We start from the raw sequence: 23,494 nt of genomic DNA on the forward strand, positions 1-23,494 counted from the left end.
GAGGGTGGTGGAGTTAAAAGTCCTTATTCTTGGATTTTCATCACAGTGTACTTAGTCCAAAGCCTTTATTCAAAATTCTGTCTGACTGTTTTATGTCCAGTTTAGTCAATATTTACTACTCACTTGGTCCCAGTTTATGCTACAGTGCCAAGCTGTCTACACTTGTGTTTCAAAAACAAAACAGCTATACAAAACTTGTTTTCTGCATAACTCTGTCAAATCTGGACCAATTTCTATAAAATTTGGGATGTATCATTTGCAATAAACCTGCAGTAAATGTTCAAAATGGCCCTCATTGGCACACATGCATGCTTGGAGTAGTTTTCTCCACTGCATCGATGACACAGAAAGTGAGACATGCCGGCTGCTCGACCAATTTGACTAATGGACGCGAGTTTTAGTTGCAGCCTCTGGACTCGGCACAAGTTGAACTATTGCAATCTTTTGTTTTTTGTTTTGGTTTTTTTTTATTTCAAAATATCAGATAGCGGAGAGGAAGTGACGTCATGGGGCTGAATGGCCGCTTAATCCCTGAGCTCCGCGCTTCCCTACCTCTTTTAAGGTGCCATCCGCACTAAAAATCCTCTCCACGATTCAAAAAAGAGCTGCACCAGACGGGTGAACGATCCCGGATCACACCATGAGTAAAAAAAGCGGGACGCTACCACGAGAGAGCGAACGCCTGTCCACGAGGCAGGCAGACAGAGGCCCAGCTCGTCGTGTCTCCCCCAAGCCGCACAGAGTATCGGAGTCGGGACAGGCCTCGTCCCGGGAGGAATGCGCTGAGCCTGCCCCCGGACAAGCGCTCCCGCAGGAGCTGACTAAATGCCTCGAGATGATCAGAGCAGAGATCTTAGCGTCCAAGGAGGAAATCCTAGAACATGTGGACGCCCTCAGCATGGATCTGCGGGAGCTTGGGGGCAGGGTAGAAACCCTAGAGGAGCGAGCAGATGAACAGGGGGAGAAAAATGAAGAAGTGGACAGGCGGTTAAAACAGATGGCAGAGCAGGCAGAAGACCTACAGTATAAGCTCGATGATCTCGAGAACCGGGGACGTAGGCAAAATCTCCGGTTCCGGGGAGTGCAGGAAAATGGCGACAGAGAAGATGTCATAAGTACATAAGTACATAAGTAGTGCCATACTGGGAAAGACCAAAGGTCCATCTAGCCCAGCATCCTGTCACCGACAGTGGCCAATCCAGGTCAAGGGCACCTGGCACGCTCCCCAAAAGTAAAAACATTCCAGACAAGTTATACCTAAAAATGCGGAATTTTTCCAAGTCCATTTAATAGCGGTCTATGGACTTGTCCTTTAGGAATCTATCTAACCCCTTTTTAAACTCCGTCAAGCTAACCGCCCGTACCACGTTCTCCGGCAACGAATTCCAGAGTCTAAATTTTCTCCGATTCGTTTTAAATTTACCACACTGTAGCTTCAACTCATGCCCTCTAGTCCTAGTATTTTTGGATAGCGTGAACAGTCGCTACACATCCACCCGATCCATTCCACTCATTATTTTATACACTTCTATCATATCTCCCCTCAGCCGTCTCTTCTCCAAGCTGAAAAGCCCTAGCCTTCTCAGCCTCTCTTCATAGGAAAGTTGTCCCATCCCCACTATCATTTTCGTCGCCCTTCGCTGTACCTTTTCCAATTCTACTATATCTTTTTTGAGATACGGAGACCAGTACTGAACACAATACTCCAGGTGCGGTCGCACCATGGAGCGATACAACGGCATTATAACATCCGCACACCTGGACTCCATACCCTTCCTAATAACACCCAACATTCTATTCGCTTTCCTAGCCGCAGCAGCACACTGAGCAGAAGGTTTCAGCGTATCATCGACGACGACACCCAGATCCCTTTCTTGATCCGTAACTCCTAACGCGGAACCTTGCAAGACGTAGCTATAATTCGGGTTCCTCTTACCCACATGCATCACTTTGCACTTGTCAACATTGAACTTCATCTGCCACTTGCACGCCCATTCTCCCAGTCTCGCAAGGTCCTCCTGTAATCGTTCACATTCCTCCTGCGACTTGACGACCCTGAATAATTTTGTGTCATCGGCGAATTTAATTACCTCACTAGTTATTCCCATCTCTAGGTCATTTATAAATACATTAAAAAGCAACGGACCCAGCACAGACCCCTGCGGGACCCCACTAACTACCCTCCTCCACTGAGAATACTGGCCACGCAATCCTACTCTCTGCTTCCTATCTTTCAACCAGTTCTTAATCCATAATAATACCCTACCTCCGATTCCATGACTCTGCAATTTCTTCAGGAGTCTTTCGTGCGGCACTTTGTCAAACGCCTTCTGAAAATCCAGATATACAATGTCAACCGGCTCCCCATTGTCCACATGTTTGCTTGCCCCCTCAAAAAAATGCATTAGATTGGTGAGGCAAGACTTCCCTTCACTAAATCCGTGCTGACTTTGTCTCATCAGTCCATGTTTTTGTATATGCTCTGCAATTTTATTCTTAATAATAGCCTCCACCATCTTGCCCGGCACCGACGTCAGACTCACCGGTCTATAATTTCCCGGATCTCCTCTGGAACCCTTCTTAAAAATCGGAGTAACATTGGCTACCCTCCAGTCTTCCGGTACTACACTCGATTTTAGGGACAGATTGCATATTTCTAACAGTAGCTCCGCAAGTTCATTTTTTAGTTCTATTAATACTCTGGGATGAATACCATCAGGTCCCGGTGATTTACTACTCTTCAGCTTGCTGAACTGACCCATTACATCCTCCAAGGTTACAGAGAATTTGTTTAGTTTCTCCGACTCCCCGGCTTCAAATATTCTTTCCGGCACCGGTGTCCCCCCCAAATCCTCCTCGGTGAAGACCGAAGCAAAGAATTCATTTAATTTCTCCGCTACGGCTTTGTCCTCCTTGATCGCCCCTTTAACACCATTTTCGTCCAGCGGCCCAACCGACTCTTTGGCCGGTTTCCTGCTTTTAATGTATCTAAAAAAATTTTTACTATGTATTTTTGCTTCCAACGCTAATTTCTTCTCAAAGTCCTTTTTTGCCCTCCTTATCTCCGCTGTAGTGCGCGCCATTTGTGCACAGCTGATGGGAGATGACCTGGATGCTAACACAGTGCACATGGACAGGGCCCACAGAGCACTGGGGTCGGTGCAAGACAACAAGCCACGAGATATCGTGGTGCGATTCACTACCTATGCTTGTAAGGAGCAGATATGGCAAAAAGCCAGAAAGACCCCCAATTTGGAGTTTAATGGGGCGCGTGTGGCGATATATCAGGATCTCTCTGTGTTTACTTTGAACTTGAGGCGAACCATGAGGCCAGTAATAGATATCCTGAACAAAGAAAAGATTCCCTATAGATGGGCATTCCCATTTGCGATCTGCTTCGAACTCAAGGGCGAGAGAGTTCGCTACCATAATGTAGGAGCAGCGTGGAAGAGTCTACACGAAGCGGGATTGGCCCAGACAGCTACTGCGCCGGGAGGGATGGCCTCCTCCACTAAAGCTCGCCTTCAGAGATGGAAGAGAGTGGAGAAAGCAGCCAAGAACACACGACCCCAGACCTGAGGATACGCTGCCAGATCGTCAGGAGAGAGTGCAGAGCTGGTGATAAAGGAAAGTGAAGAGTAATTGATGTGGGAGAGGTGACAAGAGAGACTTATTAAGACTGAAGGATTAGGATGATAATGTGCATGAACGTATAAAGGGAGGGGGAAGGAGTGCGGGGGGGAGGGGGTTGGGGGTAGTTTCTATTTTTTACTCAAGACAGTTTTCAAATTGTTATAGGTTTGGCCAGTGGGGTTCCTTTCTCTGTGATCCCAAGTAGTGCTGAATGGCGCTGGTTGGTGGGTGGTGGATAGAAGATAGGGAATGTTTGGGGGGGGGGAGGAAGGGAGACCTAGGGAAGGGGTAGATAGGATGGGGGGGTGGAGTTGGAGGGGGGGAGGGACATTAGGGCAGGGCAAGAGTCTTCCATTTCTAGTTTGCCTTGGTCTGAGATTGTTAAATGGCGGATTTTAAGTTTCTCACATACAACATAAAGGGGTTGAATTCTCCATATAAAAGGCACACTTTGCTGCGTGAATTGCAACTGATGAAGCCACAAGTGGTCTTTGTGCAAGAAACCCATTTTTTTAACAAAGCATGAAGGACTATTGCGTTCTAAACAATACCCTCAGGTATTTTGTGCCTCTGCAGGGATGGGTGCAAAAAAAAGGGGTGTGGCTATAATGTTTCATAAAGATGTTCAGGTACAGATTTTACACTCAAGAAAGGATAGAGAGGGAAGGTTTCTTTTCCTGCATGTGATGCTGGAGCAGGAGGAGTACACACTGGTCAGTGTCTATGCACCGAACGAGAGGCAGGAATGTTTTTTTCCTGCGTCTCCGGAAGGAGCTGCATGCCTTTGCCAGAGGTAAACTATTGGTGGCGGGTGACTTTAACGCCACCGTGCAGCCTGGGCTTGACCGGTCAGCTCCTCTTGCACCCATGGATCGAAAAATTTCTCAGGCACTGAAACAGTTCATAGACGAGATGGGACTATATGATGTGTGGAGATCTGGACATCCTAGAGGGAGGGACTACACCTTTTACTCTCATGTGCATCTCTCCTACTCTAGGCTAGACTATATTTTCCTTGATAAAACAATATCTGAAGGGGGGGGTGCCTCAACTATAGGTCACATATCCATCTCAGATCATGCCCCAGTCTGGATTAGTATTCCTTCTTTGAGGGAAGAGGTAAGGGAAAAGAGATGGACATTTAATAACCTTTTGTTACAAGATTCTGAGGTGGTAGCCGGATTTATCCCAGTTATGAGAGAATACTTTGATATTAACATGGAATCGGGACCGGCACTTGGGACTGTCTGGGATGCCTTTAAGGCGGTTTCAAGAGGGTATTTTATTAAACAAGCAGGTCAGAAGGCTCGGGTCCATAAGGCACGCTTGAGCCAGTGTATGGAAAAGTTAGGAGCCTTGGAGACTAGATACAAGATATCAGGCTCTGTTTCCAACCTCAGAAGGCTACAAGCCGTGAGACTGGAGATTGCTGCGCTACACGAAGACAGTTTGCAGTTTGTGCATGCTAGGCTTAAACAGGTGTACTATGCCTGTACCAACAAGCCAGGCAGAATGCTGGCTGCTAAACTAAGAAAAATGAGATCAGATCGACATATTTTAAAAATTAAGAACACTAAAGGGGAGGTACTACAAAGATCGGCACAGATTAGAGAATGCTTTGCCCAATATTATGAGACTCTATACAGGGAGGATGCTGCTGTACAGACCAGGAGAATAGATGAATACTTGGAGGCCAGGGGATTGTCGGTTCTTTCGACACTCCAGAAAAAAGAACTGGAAGAGCCGGTGAGGGTGGAGGAGGTAGTTCAGGTAATCAAAGCGCTCCCAACGGGGAAGGTGCTGGGCTTAGATGGCTTCACAAATGAGTTCTTTAAGGCATATGTGGTAGATTTGGCGCCATACTTAACGATGATCATAAATTCGATGAGGGAGGAGGGGCATCTTTCCCTAGGACTATGATGGAGGCCTGGGTGGCGGTTATACCAAAACCTGGCAAAGATAAAACTGAATGTGCTTCCTATCGCCCCATTTCGATTCTTAATACCGATGTCAAAATTTTGGCTAAAGTGCTAGCAAATCGCCTGGGGAAGGTGCTCCCAAGTCTGATTCACCCAGACCAGGTGGGTTTTGTAGCCAAACGACAAGCATTAGATAATGTTCGGAGAACGATGGACCTTCTGTACGCGGCTCAGAAGAAGGCCCAGCCTATGGTGCTGCTTGGCCTAGACGCTGAAAAGGCGTTTGACCGGGTCCATTGGGGGTACTTGGATAAGGTCTTACAGAGAGTAGAGATTGGCCAGCACTACAGAGCGTGAATTCAGGCGTTATATACGTCGCTGCGGGCCTGTGTGCGTGTAAACGGAGGAAATTCTGGGGCTTTTCAGTTGGGTAGGGGAACACGGCAGGGTTGCCCCTTGTCTCCACTATTATTTGCTCTAGCAATGGAGCCTATGGCAGAGGCAATCCGAGAAAATAAGGATATTACGGGAGTGAGGGTGGGAGCGCAGGAATATAAGATAGCATTATTCGCGGATGATGTTCTCCTCACCCTAACAAACCCATTGGTCTCTCTCCCAAATTTGGTGAAGGTGATAGAAGAGTATACTAGGGTATCTGGATATAAATTGAATGCGAGTAAATCACTGGGTTTGGCGGTGGGAGTGTCACCAAGACTAATGGACACACTGCGGTCGTCCTTTGCCTTTAAGTGGGAGGACAAACATCTGAGTTATCTGGGTGTGCAGATCTCGAGTAACTTGTCTGAGTTGTTCGCTATTAATTATCTGGCACTAAAGCACGAGATTCAGAGGGACCTGGATAGATGGCAGTCGATGGGCCTATCCTGGTTCGGGAGAATAGCTGCAATTAAAATGAATGTATTGCCCAGATTCCTGTACCCATTCCAGGTTCTTCCCCTGAGGGTGGCTATATCGTTTCTATCGGGGGTGCAGGACATTCTGAACAAATTTGTCTGTAATCAGAAGAGACCGCGGTTGCCCCGTGCCCTGCTGTATAAGAGTAGACGAGAGGGAGGAATGGGGGTGCCCAACTTGTTCTGGTACTACAAGGCGGCGTGGGCAGCGGTAGACTGGTTTAGGAAGGAAGAATATAAATTATGGGTGGATATTGAACAAGCATTGGTAGGTTCTCAGAAACTTGGGCACTTAATGTGGTTGGCGAGTAAACATCGGGGACGGGTGGAAAAGTTCCCTCCCACAGTACAAACCACCTTCTATTATTGGGATCTTATGTTCCCAGATCGAACTCCTCCAGTGTCGGGACTGGCACCGATAGTAGACAACCCCCTATTTGAACCGGGTATGGGAAATAGCACCTTTTGTAGATGGGCGGAACTGGGATTAGACATGATGGGGCAGATGCATGTGGGAGGGACCATTGTGCCTTTTGAGACTCTGGTGGAGGACTTTGGACTTCGACCAGAGGATCGGTATGCTTACATCCAATTGCAGCACTTTCTGAGAGGGCAGACATATCAGGGATGCCTGAGGCGAGAAGCCCACCCGATGGAGGAGATGTGTGTAGACTCGAGAGGTACGCGAGGATTGATCTCCTCTCTATATGCTTACCAAGGGGTAGGTGCAAAGCCATCCATTGTACATAGAGGTGGGAGCAGGAGCTGCAGTTTAACCTGCCGGAGGCTGGCTGGGTGGCGCTTGAACGGAGGATATTGAGATCCTCTACAGCAGTGGCTATGCAGGAAAGCGCCATAAAGGTCTTTTATAGATGGCACTTGACACCGGTCAGATTACATCACATGTTTGCCCAGGTATCACAACGCTGTTGGAGAAAGTGCGGGGCTGTGGGAACTGCAGGACATATATGGTGGTCATGTCCCAAGGCCCAGGCGTACTGGAAAGGAGTACAGTCATGACTTCAGGTATGGGTAGGCAAATCTGTACAGTGGCATCCTCTGATCTTCTTGCTAGGACAGAGACCAGCGGGATTTACAATGGACCAGTGAGCACTACTTAGGAGTGCATTGACTGTAGCCAGGAGCAATTTAGGTCAAAGATGGATTAAGAAAAACCATGCCTAAATGGAAAAGGGTCTGGGAACCCTTTTTAAACAGATGTTCTGGATAAAGGAGACAACATTGGAGTGGAAGGACAGATGAGGGGGGGAGGGATTTGGGATAGGAAGTAGGTGAGATTATCCCGTTTATAATATAAAAAAAAAAGAAGTTTGAAGTAGTATAAGGTATGGTTTCAGCATGGTTATGATGTACAAGGGAGTGTTTGTGTGGCACTCTACCTTGGATTTAGTAAATGTGTGGCATATTATACTATTTTCATTGTTATTTGTTTTGTATTTGGATGCCTATGCAATGTTGTGCTTATTCATGCTTAATAAAGACTTCTATAAATTAAAAAAAAAAATATCAGATAGCTATACAAACACCTCTACATGCATGTCTAATCAAAGAAAAAAGTACAAATTACTCATCAAAACTTTCCTTCCCAGAGGTCTAGGAAAATAGTCAGTGACTTATGAAGAGTTGGTTGCCACAGGTGGAGTATCCTTGGTTCTTGACATCTGCAATCACCAGGACTGATAGGAGTCCCAGACTTTATGAAATCAAATAAGATGTCCAGTACTCAGTGCTGTCAGCTGGGTCATCTGGCTACATAATGTTTTCATCAGTGCAAACTGATCAGGCCCTGCTGCTTCCTGACTTGAAATCAGTTGAGCCCATTTCTTGCAATTTCTTCAAAACATGTTCTACACTTACATTCTTCCACCTTTTTTCTAGAAACCCTTGCACCAGTCTGAGAACTATAATCTTTCTCCAGATACAGATTTTTAATAAGGATTGGATCCTCCTGACTGAAAACCTTGGTAACTGTTTATATTTAAAGCAAAATGACATCTGCACGTATCATGATGATAATTACTAGGTGTTGGTGATTTGCGTGAGGCGGCTGTAATGAGTGTACTCTTATTTCAAACATATTCAAGATCATATATTTAAAATTGTATTGAATTTAGTCAAGTTTTGACAGTTATGCAGAAAATAAACTTTGTATAGGTTGGAGTGTGTTTGTTTGGCTTTAGGTTTTTATTTTTTAACGATGTGTAGAACCTTCTAGAGCAAAGGCTTTATTTTCAATATATTAAAAAATGGTATGTGTTTGATTAGAGGATAAAAAGAGAACTGAGGTTATCCTCCCCCCTCCCTTCTGATTTAAACAAGCTTTGTTTTGATTGAACCCTGATGGGCCATTTGACCTTTGTTTATTTTCAGCCACACTGTGAATCTCCTGGGGAACCTTCCTTTAAAGTGTCTGGATGTCTTGTTGACCCCCAAAGTGCAGTTGGGCTCCATCGAGTACATGGGCATCAACATGGATGCAGTGAACGTGTTGCTGAATTTCCTGGAGCTGCGCCTGGACAGGGTGAGCATAGACTGAAGAGCATGATGAGAAATGCTGCTTGAGAACCTGCCCAGTTCATGAAGACCTGATGGTCTGTTGTTTGGGAATTTTTCATAGGGACACAAGCTGAGAGAGAACCTCACTCCAGCGCTGAGCCTTCTAACTGAGAGCGCCCGTTTTCACCGTCCAACTAGAAAGTTCCTGAAAGTGAAGGTAACTTGGGCATACTGGAGACACATGAAAGGGTAGCACTATACACTGCATACTCATACCCCACTGTGGGCTCTGTAAACATATGCATTCGGAGTTGGGCAACATCCCATCCCTGAATAGCTGATCCCTTCCTTCCATACTACAGGTCTATTTTTGTTAACAATTTAACAAATTCTATTTATTACCATGGTATAATGTCGGCTACAAGTAAACCCACCATCCCTCCATTGTTCTCTTAGTACATTAACTTTGGAGAAGTAGATATCCAGATACTTTGCCCCTCATGTCGATCGTTTGTACATGCTTATTGAAATAATGTTTAACATCATGAATCCTAGGCAACACTACTATTCAATAATAGACTGTTCCCCTCTCTTCCCCCCCGCCCCCCATTATAGCATTTAAAATTATATCCTGGGTATGTTATCCATATTATTTTTAAATCCCTTTGATACTTTGCGGTTATCCCCTCATATCCATCTACCTGTTAGTGGTGACTGGGTAGCTTGTCCATCATTGCTTCCCAGTCATTCTTAAAATCTATATTTCCCCTCTCCCCACCAAATCTCTGTATCCATCCCCAGAACTTCCATAAATGGCTCCACTTCCTTCTCTTTCCTTTTTTTTTTATAATCATTAGCTTATTCATAATGTAAAGGTTACTTAATCTCTTTCAGAGGCCCCCTCCTATTTGGCATTTTATCACCAGCTAGCAGGTGATCTTTTTCTGTTGCAATGTTAACTGTCAAAACACATTCAGAAATTATGTAAACTTTCACAAAACAATGATTACCACTTGTGTCATGTAATGATGTGAAGTCCTCTATTTGGGTTTACAGATGGTGTTAGGAAACATTTGTCCAGAGATCAAATTTAGAACATGTGTAGCACATATGAATTTATCTTGTTGGGCAGACTGGATGGACCGTGCAGGTCTTTTTCTGTCATCTACTATGTTACTGTGTGTCCAATGTGGTAGTCATGGCAAGTTTTTCTGGTGCTCAAAATACACTTCTTACCTGGGAATGAACCCAGCCCCACTGCTACTTGCATCCACCAGTCTGCAATTTCTACAATGTCCAGAAAAGAAATGACCCCTTACATAGGTTCAAAATACATTGCAATTGTTTAAACATTTAGTTTGACCTTTGAAAATATATTAGCATAATGGGGGTTTTTTCTTACTTAATTCATAATTTGTGTTCAAAGTATCCTCCTTCAACCTGGACACATTCACAAAGTCTGAAGCCACTGAGCTGTTGGTTCAATGAATTCTGGGGTTTCGTTAGTTAAGTGCTCAACTACTTTGCGAGCTTGATGCGCTGGAGCTCCATCCTGTTGAAAAAGAAAGTACTCAGAAATGTCTTGAGTTTCAGTTTTGGGCAGAAGTCTCTGCTGCAGTAGGATGTTTTTGGGTTATTTGGAAAAATGTTGGGGGTCCTGTTTTTTCCGGACACCGTGTAGATAAGTACATAAGTATTGCCATACTGGGACAGACCGAAGGTCCATCAAGCCCAGCATCCTATTTCCAACAGTGGCCAATCCAGGTCACAAGTACCTGGCAAGATCCTTTAGGAAGCCGTCCATACCTTTTTTTAAAACTCCACTAAGCTAACTGCTTATACTGCATTCTCCGGCAATGAATTCCAGAGTTTAATTACACATTCAGAGAAGAAATATTTTCTCCTATTCATTTTAAATTTACTACTAGCTTCATTGCGTGCCCCCTAGTCCTAGTATTTTTGGAAAGAGTAAACAAAGAGTCACAACTACCCATTCCACTCCACTCATTATTTTATAGACCTCTATCATATCTCCCCTCGGGTGTCTTTTCTACAAGCTGAAGAGCCCTAGCCTCTTTAGCCTGTTCTCATAGGGAAGTCGTCCCATCCCCTTTATCATTTTCATCGCCCTTCTAATTCCACTATATCTTTTTTGAGATGCGGTGACCAGAATTGAACACAATATTCGAGATGCAGGTGCACCATGGAGCTATACAAAGGCATTTTAACATCCTCATTTTTGTTTTCCATTTCTTTCCTAATAATACCTAACATTCTGTTTGCTTTTTTAGCCACCACCACACACTGAGCAGAGGGTTTCAACGTATCATCAACGATAACACCTACAGTAGATCCCTTAACTGGCCAGTGACTCCTAATGTGGAACCTTGCATTACATAACTATAATTTGGGTTCTTCTTTCCCACATGCATTACTTTGCACTTGCTCACATTAAACATCATCTGCCATTTAGAAGCCCAGTCTCCCTGTCTCGTAAGGTCCTCTTGTCATTTTTCATAATCCTCTTGCGATTTAACAACTTTGAATAACTTGGTGTCGTCAGCAAATTTAATTACCTCACTAGTTACTCCCATCTCTAGGTCATTTATAAATATGTTAAAAAACAGCGGTCCTAGCACAGACCCCTGGGGAACCCCACTATTTACCCTTCTCCATTGAGAATGCTGACCATTTAACCCTACTCTCTGTTTTCTGTCTTAACCAGTTTTTAATCCACAGTAGGACAGTACCTCCTATCCCATGACTTTCGAATTTCCTTTGGAGTCTTTCATGAGGTACTTTGTCAAATGCCTTTTGAAAATCCAGATACACAATAACAACCAGCTCACCTTTATCCACATGTTTGGATGTGGATAAATGTAATAGATTGGTGAGGCAAGATTTCCCTTCACTAAATCCATGTTGACTTTGTCTCATTAATCCATGCTTTCGAATATGCTCTGCAATTTTGTTCTTTATAATAGTCTGTATCATATTGTCCGGCACTGACGTCAGGCTCACCGGTCTATAATTTCCTAGATCTCCTCTAGAACCTTTTTTAAAAATCGGCGTTACATTGGCCACCCTCCAATCTTCCGGAACCATGCTTGATTTTAAAGATAAATTACATATTACTAACAATAGTTCTGTAAGTTCAGTTTTCAATTCTATCAGTACTTGGGGATGAATGCCATCTGGTCCAGGAGATTTGCTACTCTTCAGTTTGTCAGATTGCGCCATTACATCCTCCAGGTTTATAGAGATTTCATTCAGTTTCTCTGACTCATCAGCTTTGAATACCATTTCTGTCACCGGTATCTCTCCCAAATATTCCTCGGTGAAGACGGAAGCAAAGAATTCATTTAATCTCTCAGCTGTGGCTTTGTCTTCCCTGAGTTCCCCTTTTACACCTTGGTCATCTAGCGGTCCAACCGATTCTTTTGCCAACTTCTTGCTTCCTCAGCAATCCTCCAGACCGTTCAAGACGCTTGGGTTATGCACTCCTACCAGCAGAGGGAGACTGAGAACGCTAAAACTTCTTATACAAGTAGCCTGTGCAGACCTTCTACTAACCAGTATTTTCTCAGTCTCAGCAGAGGTTGTGCAGCCTGTGCAGTGTACTCAGTCTTATTCCCTGTGGGGTGTCACACCCGGGGTGGCCGGGTCCCTCCCCCTGTGCTCTTCCTCCGGAGGACTGCTTGATCTCGGCTACAGACCTCGTTCTGTACCCTTGAGGCATTTAGGCATCAGCAACGAGGTTTAAAAAAATAAATAAACGTTTTTAAAAGGCGGTTGGAGATCAGAGCGATTCGGCTAGCTCTGTTGGCATTTCGCTCAAGTGTGGTCGGAAAGGCGGCAAGAGTAATGTCCGACAACGCGGCAGCGGTAGCGTATGTCAACCGGCAGGGCGGTACAAAGAGTCCGCGGTTGGCAATCGCGACGGCTCTGCTCATGAGTTGGGCGGAAAGGCATCTAGTGAAGATTTTGGCGGTGCACGTGGCCGGGGTGGACAACGTGAACGCGGATTTTCTAAGCAGACACATGTTGGACCCCGGAGAATGGTCTCTGCACCAGATAGTTCTAAAGTGGGGAATGCCAGTAGTGGATCTCATGGCGTCGGCACAGAATACTCAGGTTCCTCGGTATTTCAGTTGGCGTCGGGATCCGTGAGCGGAAGGGATCGATGCGTTGGTCCTTCCGTGGCCTCAGCGGGTGTTGCTGTATGTGTTTTTCCCCCGGGGCCCTTGATAGGTCGAATCCTACAAAGAGTAGAATGTCATTCGGGTCCGGTGGTGTTGGTGGCTCCGAATTGGCTGCGTCGGCCGTGGTTCAGGGATCTGATGCGCTTGTTAGAAGGCGAGCCTCTGTGGCTGGGGGCTCGGTGCTGTTGTGTCAGGGTCCAATTGTCATGCCGGATCCGGCTCAGTTCTCTCTTACGGTGTGGCCCTTGAGAGGGAACGGTTGAGAAGGAAAGGGTTTTCCCCTCAGGTGATTCAAACGATGCTGCAGTCTCGCAAACGTTCGTCTTTGGCCTATGTGCGTGTGTGACACATATTTGAAGATTGGTGTGGGGACCGGGCGTGTGTCCCTTCGACAGCTTCTGTGTCGTGCATTTTAGATTTCTTGCAGGATGGTTTTGAGAAGGGCCTTTCATTGTCATCTTTGAAGGTGCAGCTGGCTGCTTTGGCATGTTTTCGGGGTAAGGTGCATGGCAGGTCGGTTGCGTCTTCCCTGGATGTGGTCCGTTTTTTGAGGGGGGTGAAGTTGCTTCGTCCTCCTCAGCGGCCTGTAGTTCCTCAGTGGGATCTTAATATCGTTCTTGACTCTTTGGCGGGTTCTCCTTTTGAGCCCTTGGAGTCTTGTTCGATTAAAGACCTTACTATGAAGGTGGTCTTTTTGGTAGCTATATTGTTGGCTCACAGGATTTCGGAACTTCAGGCTCTTTCATGTAGGCCTCCGTTTCTGTGGTTTTCTAAGGAAAAGGTTTTGCTGCGTCCAGTGCCTTCGTTTTTGCCTAAGGTGATATCCCCCTTTCATGTCAATCAGGTGATTTCGTTGCCGGTCTTGGGGGACTGAACGGGGGATGCTTCTCAGCGTCGTTTGGCGAAATTGGATGTGCGCAAAGTGTTGAAGGTTTACTTGCGCAGGTCGGAGGAATTCAGGTCTTCAGACAGGTTATTTGTCTTTCATAGGGGGCCCAAGAAGGGAGCGGCTGCTTCTAAGGCATCTATAGCTCGGTGGTTGAAGAATGCCATCTCTTCGGCTTACATAATGCATGGCTGTACGGTGCCGGTGGGGCTCAAGGCACATTCCAGTAGGGGGACGGCAGCTTCTTGGACAGAGAGTAGTTTTGCTCCACCAGTGGACATTTGTAGAGCGGCGGTGTGGTCCTCCCTGCATTCTTTTGTCAAACATTACAGAGTGGATGTACAGGCAAGGGAGGATGCCAGTTTTGGAGCTGCAGTCCTGTCCTCTGGGCTTCGCAGGTCCCACCCTTAGATGTGTTTACTGCTTTGGTACGGCCCAAGCATCTTGAATGGTCTGGAGGATTGCTGAGGAAGGTGAAAGTAGGCCTTACCTGCTAATTTGTCCTTCTTTGTTAATTGTACAGCGCTGCGTAACCCTGGTAGCGCTCTAGAAATGTTAAATAGTAGTGGGGGCTTACATCCATAATTGTCTGACAACACACAGAAAAAAAAAGTACAACATCCCAAATGTGAAAAGTTACAAGCACCACCCTTATTAGTGAGATTGAAGGTTAGCAAGTGAAAGTTTTCTTGCAGTGTATTCGGTATATAATTTTGTCATGGTGGAGAAGATACTGAGTTCCAAGGAAGGGCTGCTGGTTATTGACAAGTAATGCTTCTATGTGCATGTAAAAATGGATTTATATATCATAAATGACATACCATATTTTAAAGTTAATTATTTCAAGCACTTACCAACACTAAATCACATACACATCTATGGAACAATTCAACATCATATCCTCCAAAATATTCTAAAACCATGTCTGATGTTATGACAAACAAACTAAAATTAAATTAAAGTGTTGATGTCACTTCAGTAAGGCCAACACACAATCCTTCAACCACAAAACACTATGCACAAACAGCCTTTTAGGGTGGATAGTGTTCACAATTAACTCTTTTATATTAATGACCAGACAGAGATAAGAGTTTTCAATTTTGGCACAGTATAAGTCATCACAAGAACAAAATGGACTGCATTTGGGGCTTATAGCCCATTTAGTTATGTTTAAACAAAAGAGATCTGCATGAAACAAAATATTTATTTTTATTTTGACTTATAAAACCTCTCTCTCTCTGCCCCAATCCAAAATTGCCCCACTGTCTTGCCCCTCCTCCCTGTTCAGCAAAGGCAAAATATAAGAAAACCAATGGACTGCATTAGGGGCTTATAGCCCATTTAGTTATGTTTAAACAAAAGGATCTGCATGAAACAAAATATTTATTTTTATTTTGACATAACCCCCCTCTCTCTCTCTGCCCAATCCAACATTGCCCCACTGTCTTGTCCCCACCCTCTCAGTTCAGCAAAGTAAAGCAATAGAGACCCAAATACTCCTCCCCCTCAACACTTACCCGCTTCTTCGGCACTTGCTCAATCTGCTGCTGCCTCCCTCCCTGGCTCGGTCGGTGACTGACTGTAAAGAGCGGAGCCGCGTGCTGCAACACTCAGGCAGGCTCACAGTCACAGCCAGGCTCTGCCACCAGAATGGAATGGCAGCAGGAAGTGCATCACAGTCACAAGGGGAGGTTCTGGCAGATCTGGAACTGCTGGGGAAGGAGCCTTAAGGTCCCTGTGAGTCACGCAACAAACTGAGGGGGCTGCAGGAAGTGCATCACACAGGGGGAGGTTCTGGCAGAGCCGGAACTGCTGGAGAAGGAGCCTTAAGGTCCCTAGTAGTTTGTGAGTCAGCAGGCGATGAACTGAGGGGGTGGCGGCATCGGCAGGAATATAGTTTTGTAATTGTTCCGACAACTAACTTCCTTCCTGCACCGAATTCGAGAAGGAGGCAGGGGAAGGTAATGGTTGGGCTGGGGAGGCTTAGCCTCCCCAAGCCTCTTATACGGGTGACGCCTATGGTTGGGGGCCGCCCAAATGTCAGGGATGGCCGGCCTCGGTTTTTGCCCTTAATGGAAACCGAGGCCAGTGATCTCATACCCGGCCAACCGGGCACCCTTGGGGGCACTTCTAAAAATTAAAAAAAAAAAAAAAAAATAGCTCCCTTACCTTGGGTGCTGAGCCCCCCAAATCCCCCCCCCCAAAACCCACTCCAAACAACTCTACACCATTACCATAGCCCTTATGGGTGAAGGGGGGCACCTACATGTGGGTACAGTGGGGTTTGGGGGGGGAGGAGTTTGGAGGGCTCCCATTTACCACCACAAGTGTAACAGGTAGGGGGGAGGATGGGCCTGGGTCCGCCTGCCTGAAGTCCACTGCACCCACTAAAACTGCTCCAGGGACCTGCATACTGCTGCGATGGACCTGAGTATGACATTTGAGACTGGCATAGAGGCTGGCAAAAAAAGTTTTTAAAGTTCTTGTTTTGAGGGTGGGAGGGGGTTAGTGACCACTGGGGGAGTCAGGGGAGGTGATCCCCAATTCCCTCCGGTGGTCATCTGGTCAGTCCAGGCACTTTTTTGGACTTGGACCTGAAAAAAAAGGGACCAAATAAAGTGGACCAAATTCTCACCAGGGACGCCCTTCTTTTTTCCATTATCGGCCGAGGGCACCCATCTCTTAAGCACGCCCCTGTCCCGCCTTCGCTACCCTTCCGACACGCCCCTGGGAACTTTGGCCGGCTCTGCGACGGAAAGCAGTTGGAGCCAGCCAAAATCGACTTTCGATTATACCGATTTGGCCGGCTTTAGGAGATGGCCAGCCATCTCCCGATTTGTGTCGGAAGATGGCTGGCGATCTCCTTCGAAAATAAGCTGGATAGTCTACTTTTTGAAAGTTAAATGCTAACCTATTGGATTTCCTGTGTGTACTTACTCCAAAGCCGATATCAAATCTGATCACTATTATCAAACGGCTCCTGCACCAGATAATGCGCTCCCTAGGACTAGGTCTGGAATTTTTCCTTCTCTTGTTAGCTCCTGTACCAGCTTCTCCATAAAGCGCTCCTTGATTTCGTCAAGGAATTTTACCTCCCTAGCATGCCCTGATCTTACATTTACCCAGTCAATATTGGGATAATTGAAATCACCCATTATTATTGTGTTGCCCAGTTTGTTAGCCTCCCTAATTTCTGATAGCATTTCTACATCTGTCAGTTCATTCTGGCCAGGTGGATGGTAGTACACTCCTATCACTATCCTTTTCAATCCATAGGGATTCCAAGATGTGTTTTGTTTCCTGCAGAATTTTCAATCTATTTGACATACAAAGCTACCCCTTCACTAATTCGATCCACCCTATCACTACAATATAATTTGTACCCTGGTATGACAGCGTCCCACTGGTTATCCTCCTTCCACCATGTCTCAGAGATGCCTCTTATATCTAATTTTTCATTTAGTGCAATATATTCTAACTATATATTTCAAACTGTTTGTTGTTCCTACTTACATCTTGCTCATTAGTTGACAGTGTTAATTTGTAATGTTTTGTGTGATTTTTATTTAAGGACACCTGATCTACTATGGTCTCCTTTTGCAACCTCGCTATCGGGATACCCTGTCTTCTCTATTTTGGTGATATCTTTGAATGATACCTAGCTCCGAACCATGCATTTTTGAATGATTGTCAGCCTTCCCCCAGGTTCTAGTTTAAAAGCTGCTGTATCTCCTTTTTAAAGGCCGATGCCAGCAGCCTGGTCCCACCCTGGTTAAGGTGGAGACTATCCTACCGGAATAGGCTTCCCCAGAATGTTGCCCAGTTCCTTACATATCTAAAACTCTCCTCCCTGCACCATCGCCTCATCCACTTATTGAGACTTCGGAGCTCTGCCTGTCTCTTGGGCCCAGTGCATGGAATGGGTAGCACTTTGGAAAATGCTCCCTGTAGGTTCTAGATTTGAGTTTTCTACCTAAGAGCCTAAATTTGGCTTCCAGAACCTCCCTGCCCCATATTTTCCTGTCATTGGTACCCACATGTTCCAAGACAGCCGGCTCCTTCCCAGCATTATCTAAAATCCTATCTTGGAGACGCGTGAAGTCCGCCACCTTTGCACCAGGCAGGCAAGTGACCAGGCGATCCTCACGGCCACCAGCCACCCAGCTATCTACATACCTAATAATCGAATCACCAACTACAACTGCCGTCCTAACCCTTCCCTCGTGGGCAGTAGCGCCTGGAGAGACATCCTCGGTGCGAGAGGATATTGCATCCCCTGATGTGCTGGTCCTGGCTACAGGATTACTTCCAGCTGCACCAGGGTGATGCTCTCCTTTTAGAAGACCTTCCTCCTCCAGGGCAGCATAGGAGCTGCCAGATTGGAGGTGGGACTTCTCTACAATACAATGTCCCTCTTCTATGCACCTCTCTATCTCCCTCAGCTCCTCCAAGTCTGCTACTCTAGCCTCAAGAGAATGGACTCGAGCTAGGAGCTCTTTGCATCGAGCACACACATATGACCTCTCACCAACTAGGAGATAATCATACATATGGCACTCAATGCAAAAGGCTGGATAGCACCCCTCTCGCTGCTGGACTACTGTCTGCATCTTAGTATTATAGAGTTGTTTAATTAAAGCTTAAGGTACTATGGGGGTATCAGATGACGATAAACAGTCTTAAGATTGGTATAATTTGTAATTTATTTAGTGTTTGCTTTTAAATAATTAGAACTCTCCTGTTGTTGTCCTAATTAGAATAATTGACTATAAATTAGAGAAAGGGACAGGGACCCGCAGTAACCGCAGGGATGAGGACGGGGACAGATCCCACGGGGATGGGGCGGGGATGGAGACAGAGCCCACAAGGAAGGGGACAAACTTTGAAGCCTGTTAATGAACTGGACTGTTATTTCTCCGACGACAGGCTGGATGTCATCACGCATGGGTCGTCGTCCGCGACGGCCCAGGAGACCGGAAGTCAATACAAAAACTTTCAAAAGTTCTAGAAGTGGCGTGGCGCACATGGGGACAACGCACCGCGCATGCGCGAGTGACTTGACGCCCGCACGCTTCCCTCAGTTTCTTTTTCTCCATGCTGCAAAGGGGTAGTGTTTATTTTTTCTCTGCTTCTTCTTTTGCCCAGGAGATCGTGTTTTTTTCCGCGTTTATCGCGCCCCTTTTCAAATTATCTTTACTTTAGTTCTTCGGAAAAAAAAAAAAAAAAGAATTCTTTTCCTTAATTTTTTTTTAGTTTTCCTCATTTTTTTCAAGTTTCCTTTCTTTTCGTTGCGGCCGTGTCTTTTTTTCCCTTTTTATCTGGCACAATTGAGTCCTTTGATTTCGTGGACACTATTTTCCTGCCCATGTCATCGAGGACTCCCAGTGGCTTCAAACACTGTACTCGCTGCAACCGGACCATTTCGTGTACCGACCCTCACGCGTGTTGTCTCCAGTGCCTCTGGCCCGATCATCTTCTAGCTGCTTGCAAGCTGTGTAAATTGGTGAAGAAAAGGACCCAGGTGGCTCGAGAGGCTCAGCGTGAGAAGCTTTTTCCAGATCGGTCTGGTCCTTCGACGTCTGCATCAACATCGGTACCGAGGTCGACGTCGAGGGAAGCAGCACCGAGAGACCACTTTGAGCTAGGAGCAGCGAGGCATTGAGCGGGTCTCCACCCGTCTCGAGGCCTACTGCTATGCAGGCCCCCCGGGACCGACCTGAGTCGGACCTGGCCCCGAGGAGGCGTGAGGATTCCACGTCCTCATCGGTACCGAGGAGTGTCGATGATGGGCGTCAGGCGAAGGCTAAGAAGCATCGCCATCGATCTCCTTCCAGACACGGTACCGAGAGCTCCGGGGAGCCGAGGCAGTCAGCACCCGAGAAGCGTCTGCGCTGGGAGGACCGCTCACCCTCCATTCAGGAGGTGCTGATGCATCGGGCGTCTGGCAGCCTGGTATCGGCTCTCGAGTCCCCTCCGATTCTGGCACTGACTCCTGCACCGGCCCCCCAGCCTTTTTTGATGGCAGGGCTTGATGAGCGTCTCTGAGCCATTCTTCCAGAAATTCTGGAAGGACTGCTCCGTCCATCTGCTTCGATACCGGAGGTGCTTGCGCCTCCCGTTCCTATTGCTGAGACGGTGTCTGGCCCATCTCCTGTGAGGAGGTCCCTGCCCTCGGTACCGCTTGCGGTACCAGAGCCGGTTGCCACCGGGGTCAACTCTCCCTCGACGTCAGTGGAGGAAGCTTTGCCACAGTCCAGGCAGGGGTCGACTTCTCGACATCCCCCACGAGGACATCGATCCTCAAAGTCGAGACAGGCTCTGATTCGGGCTGCTCTTCGAGAGCTTCTGTCCGATACTGAAGAGGAGCGTTCATGGGGAGAGGAGGAAGACCCCAGGTATTTTTCGGAAGAAGAATCTTGTGGGCTTCCTTCTGATCCTACTCCACCTATTGAAGTCAGACAGTCTCCACCTGAGAGTCTTACTTTTTCATCTTTTATGCGGGAAATGTCTAAGGACATTCCATTTCCCATGGAGGTTGTGGATGAGCCCAGGGCTGAGATGCTCGAGGTCCTGGATTATCCTTCTCCACCTGCAGAGGTTGCAACGGCCCCCCTGCATAATACACTCAGGGAAGTGATGGTCTTGCCCTCTCTCTAATTCCGTTGTCAACAAGAAGTCCGAGTCCCAGTACAGAGTCCATGGTGAGCCTGTCATGGTGAAGGCCCAACTTCCTCACGATTCTATGGTGGTGGACTCTGCTCTCAGAAGAGCCAAGAGTACTAGAGACTATGCCTCAGCGCCCCCGGGCAGAGAGTCTAGGACCTTGGATTCTTTTGGGAGGCGTACATATCAGGCTGGAATGCTCGCCGCCAAGATCCAAACATACGAGCTGTACACGAGCATTCACTTACGGAACTCGGTGAGGCAACTGTCCAGTTTAGTTGAAGCTCTCCCTCCGGAGCTTGCTGAACCTTTTCACCAGGTAGTCAGGCAGCAGAAGGCGTGTCGCAAATTCCTGGCCAGGGGGGCTTACAACTCTTTTGATGCCGCATCCCGAGTAGCTGCTCAAGGTATTGTGATGCGCAGACTCTCATGGTTGTGTGTCTCGGACCTGGATCAGAAGACCCAGCAGCGAATGGCAGATGTTCCTAGCCCGGGGGGGGATAATCTTTTTGGAGAGAAGGTTGAGGATATGGTCGATACCCTCAAGAAGCATCATGATGCAATGGATTCTCTCTCCCGCCGGACGCCTTCTGCTACTACCTCCTCCACTAGGAGGTTTTTTTGAGGGAGGAGTGCTCCCTATTCCTATAATGGGCGTAGGTACACTCCTACCTCTCGACAGCCTGTCCAAGCTCTCTCCCAGCGGGCTCGCTCTCGTCAGCGACGTGCGCCTAAGGCCCCTCCAGCTCCCCAGCAAAAGCAAGGGACGGATTTTTGACTGGCTCCAGAGCAGCATAGCCGCGGTAAAAGTGTCTGTGCCGGACGATCTACCTGTTAGGGGGAGGTTGATATTTTTTCACCAAAGGTGGCCTCTTATAACCTCCGACAGGTGGGTTCTTCAAATAGTCCGGTTAGGATACGCTCTCATTCTGGTATCCAAACCTCCAAATTGCCCACCAGGAGCTCAATCCTTCAGCTCCCAGCACAAGCAGGTACTTGCAGAGGAACTCTCCGCCCTTCTAAAGGCCAATGCGGTTGAACCCGTACCACCAGGGGAAGAAGGGCTGGGATTCTATTCCAGGTACTTCCTTGTGCAAAAGAAAACAGGGGGGATGCGTCCCATCCTAGACCTAAGGGCCCTAAACAAATTCCTAGCCCGAGAAAAGTTCAGGATGGTTTCCCTGGGCACCCTTCTTCCCATGATTCAGGAAAACGATTGGCTATTCTTTCTGGACTTAAAGGACGCCTATACTCACATCTCGGTGCTCCCAAGTCACAGGAAGTACCTCCAATTTCGACTGGGAACTCAGCACTTTCAGTACTGTGTACTACCTTTTGGTCTAGCATCTGCGCCCAGGGTCTTTACAAAGTGCTTGGCAGTCGTCGCAGCATCGCTACGCAGATTGGGAGTGCATGTGTTCCCTTATCTCGACGATTGGCTGGTGAAGAACACCTCGAAGGCAGGAGTTCTACGATCCATGCAGATTACTATTCAACAGCTCGAGCTGCTGGGGTTTGTCATAAATTATCCCAAGTCCCACCTGATTCCAGTACAGAAGTTGGAATTCATAGGAGCTCTGTTGAACACACGGAACTTATCTTCCCCAGGCAAGGGCAATCTTCAGGCCATAGTGTCCTCAGCTCGAACATCTCAACAGATCACAGCTCGGCAGATGTTGAGGCTTCTGGGCCACATGGCCTCCACAGTTCATGTGACTCCCATGGCACGTCTACATATGAGATCAGCTCAATGGACTCTAGCTTCCCAGTGGTGTTAGGCTACAGGGGATCTAGAGGATGTCATCCATCTTTCCACCGATTTTTGCAATTCCCTACAGTGATGGACCACTCGCTCCAATCTGACCTTGGGACGTCCATTCCAAATTCCTGAGCCACAAAAAGTGCTGACTACGGATGCATCCCTCCTTGGGTGGGGAACTCATGTAGATGGGCTTCGTACTCAAGGAGTTTGGTTTTTTCAGGAAACAAGTCTTCAGATCAACCTCCTGGAATTACGAGCAATCTGGAATGCTCTAAAGACTTTCAGAGACCGGCTGTTAAATCATATTATCCTAATTCAGACAGACAATCAGGTTGCGATGTATTACACCAACAAGCAGGGGGGCACCGGATCTCGCCCTCTGTGTCAGGAAGCCGTCAGGATGTGGCTTTGGGCGCTTCAGCACGGCATGTTTCTCCAAGCCACGTATCTGGCAGGCGTAAACAACAGTCTGGCCGACAGGTTGAGCAGTATAATGCAACCTCATGAGTGGTCACTGAACATGGACGTTATCCGCAAGATCTTCCGAGCATGGTGCACCCCCTCTGTGGATCTTTTTGCCACTCAGACCAATCACAAGGTCCCTCAATTCTGCGCCAGGCTTCAGGCCCACGACAGACTAGTGTCAGATGCCTTTCTCCTACATTGGGGGACAGGCCTTCTGTATGTGTATTCTCCCATACCTTCAGTAGGGAAGACTCTGCTGAAACTCAGGCAAGACCGCGGAACCATGATTCTGATAGCACCTTTTTGGCCCGGTCAGATCTGGTTTCCTCTTCTTCTGGAGTTATCCTCCGAAGAACCGTGGAGATTGGAGTGTTTTCCGACCCTCATCACCCAGAACGAGGGGTCACTTCTACATCCCAACCTCCAGTCTCTGGCTCTCACGGCCTGGATGTTGAGAACCTAGAAGTTGCCTCTTTAGGCCTTTCAGAGGGTGTCTCCCGAATCTTGCTTGCTTCCAGGAAAGATTCCACGAA

General features: G+C 47.0%; 1 protein-coding gene across 2 annotated transcripts in view; it reads left to right on the forward strand.

The window, feature by feature from the left end:
- The window catches only part of RIC8A (RIC8 guanine nucleotide exchange factor A), a 48,020-nt gene that overhangs the window by 7,577 nt on the left and 16,949 nt on the right, over positions 1-23,494 (forward strand). For both annotated transcript variants that reach the window (XM_030201196.1, XM_030201195.1), the window contains exons 6-7: positions 8,858-9,008; positions 9,105-9,200. In XM_030201196.1, the coding sequence (XP_030057056.1) occupies positions 8,858-9,008; positions 9,105-9,200 (247 nt within the window). The remainder of the gene's footprint in view (positions 1-8,857; positions 9,009-9,104; positions 9,201-23,494) is intronic.

This window comes from Microcaecilia unicolor, chromosome 4 (assembly GCF_901765095.1).
Source record: "Microcaecilia unicolor chromosome 4, aMicUni1.1, whole genome shotgun sequence".
Classification (NCBI taxonomy): Eukaryota; Metazoa; Chordata; class Amphibia; order Gymnophiona; family Siphonopidae; genus Microcaecilia; species Microcaecilia unicolor.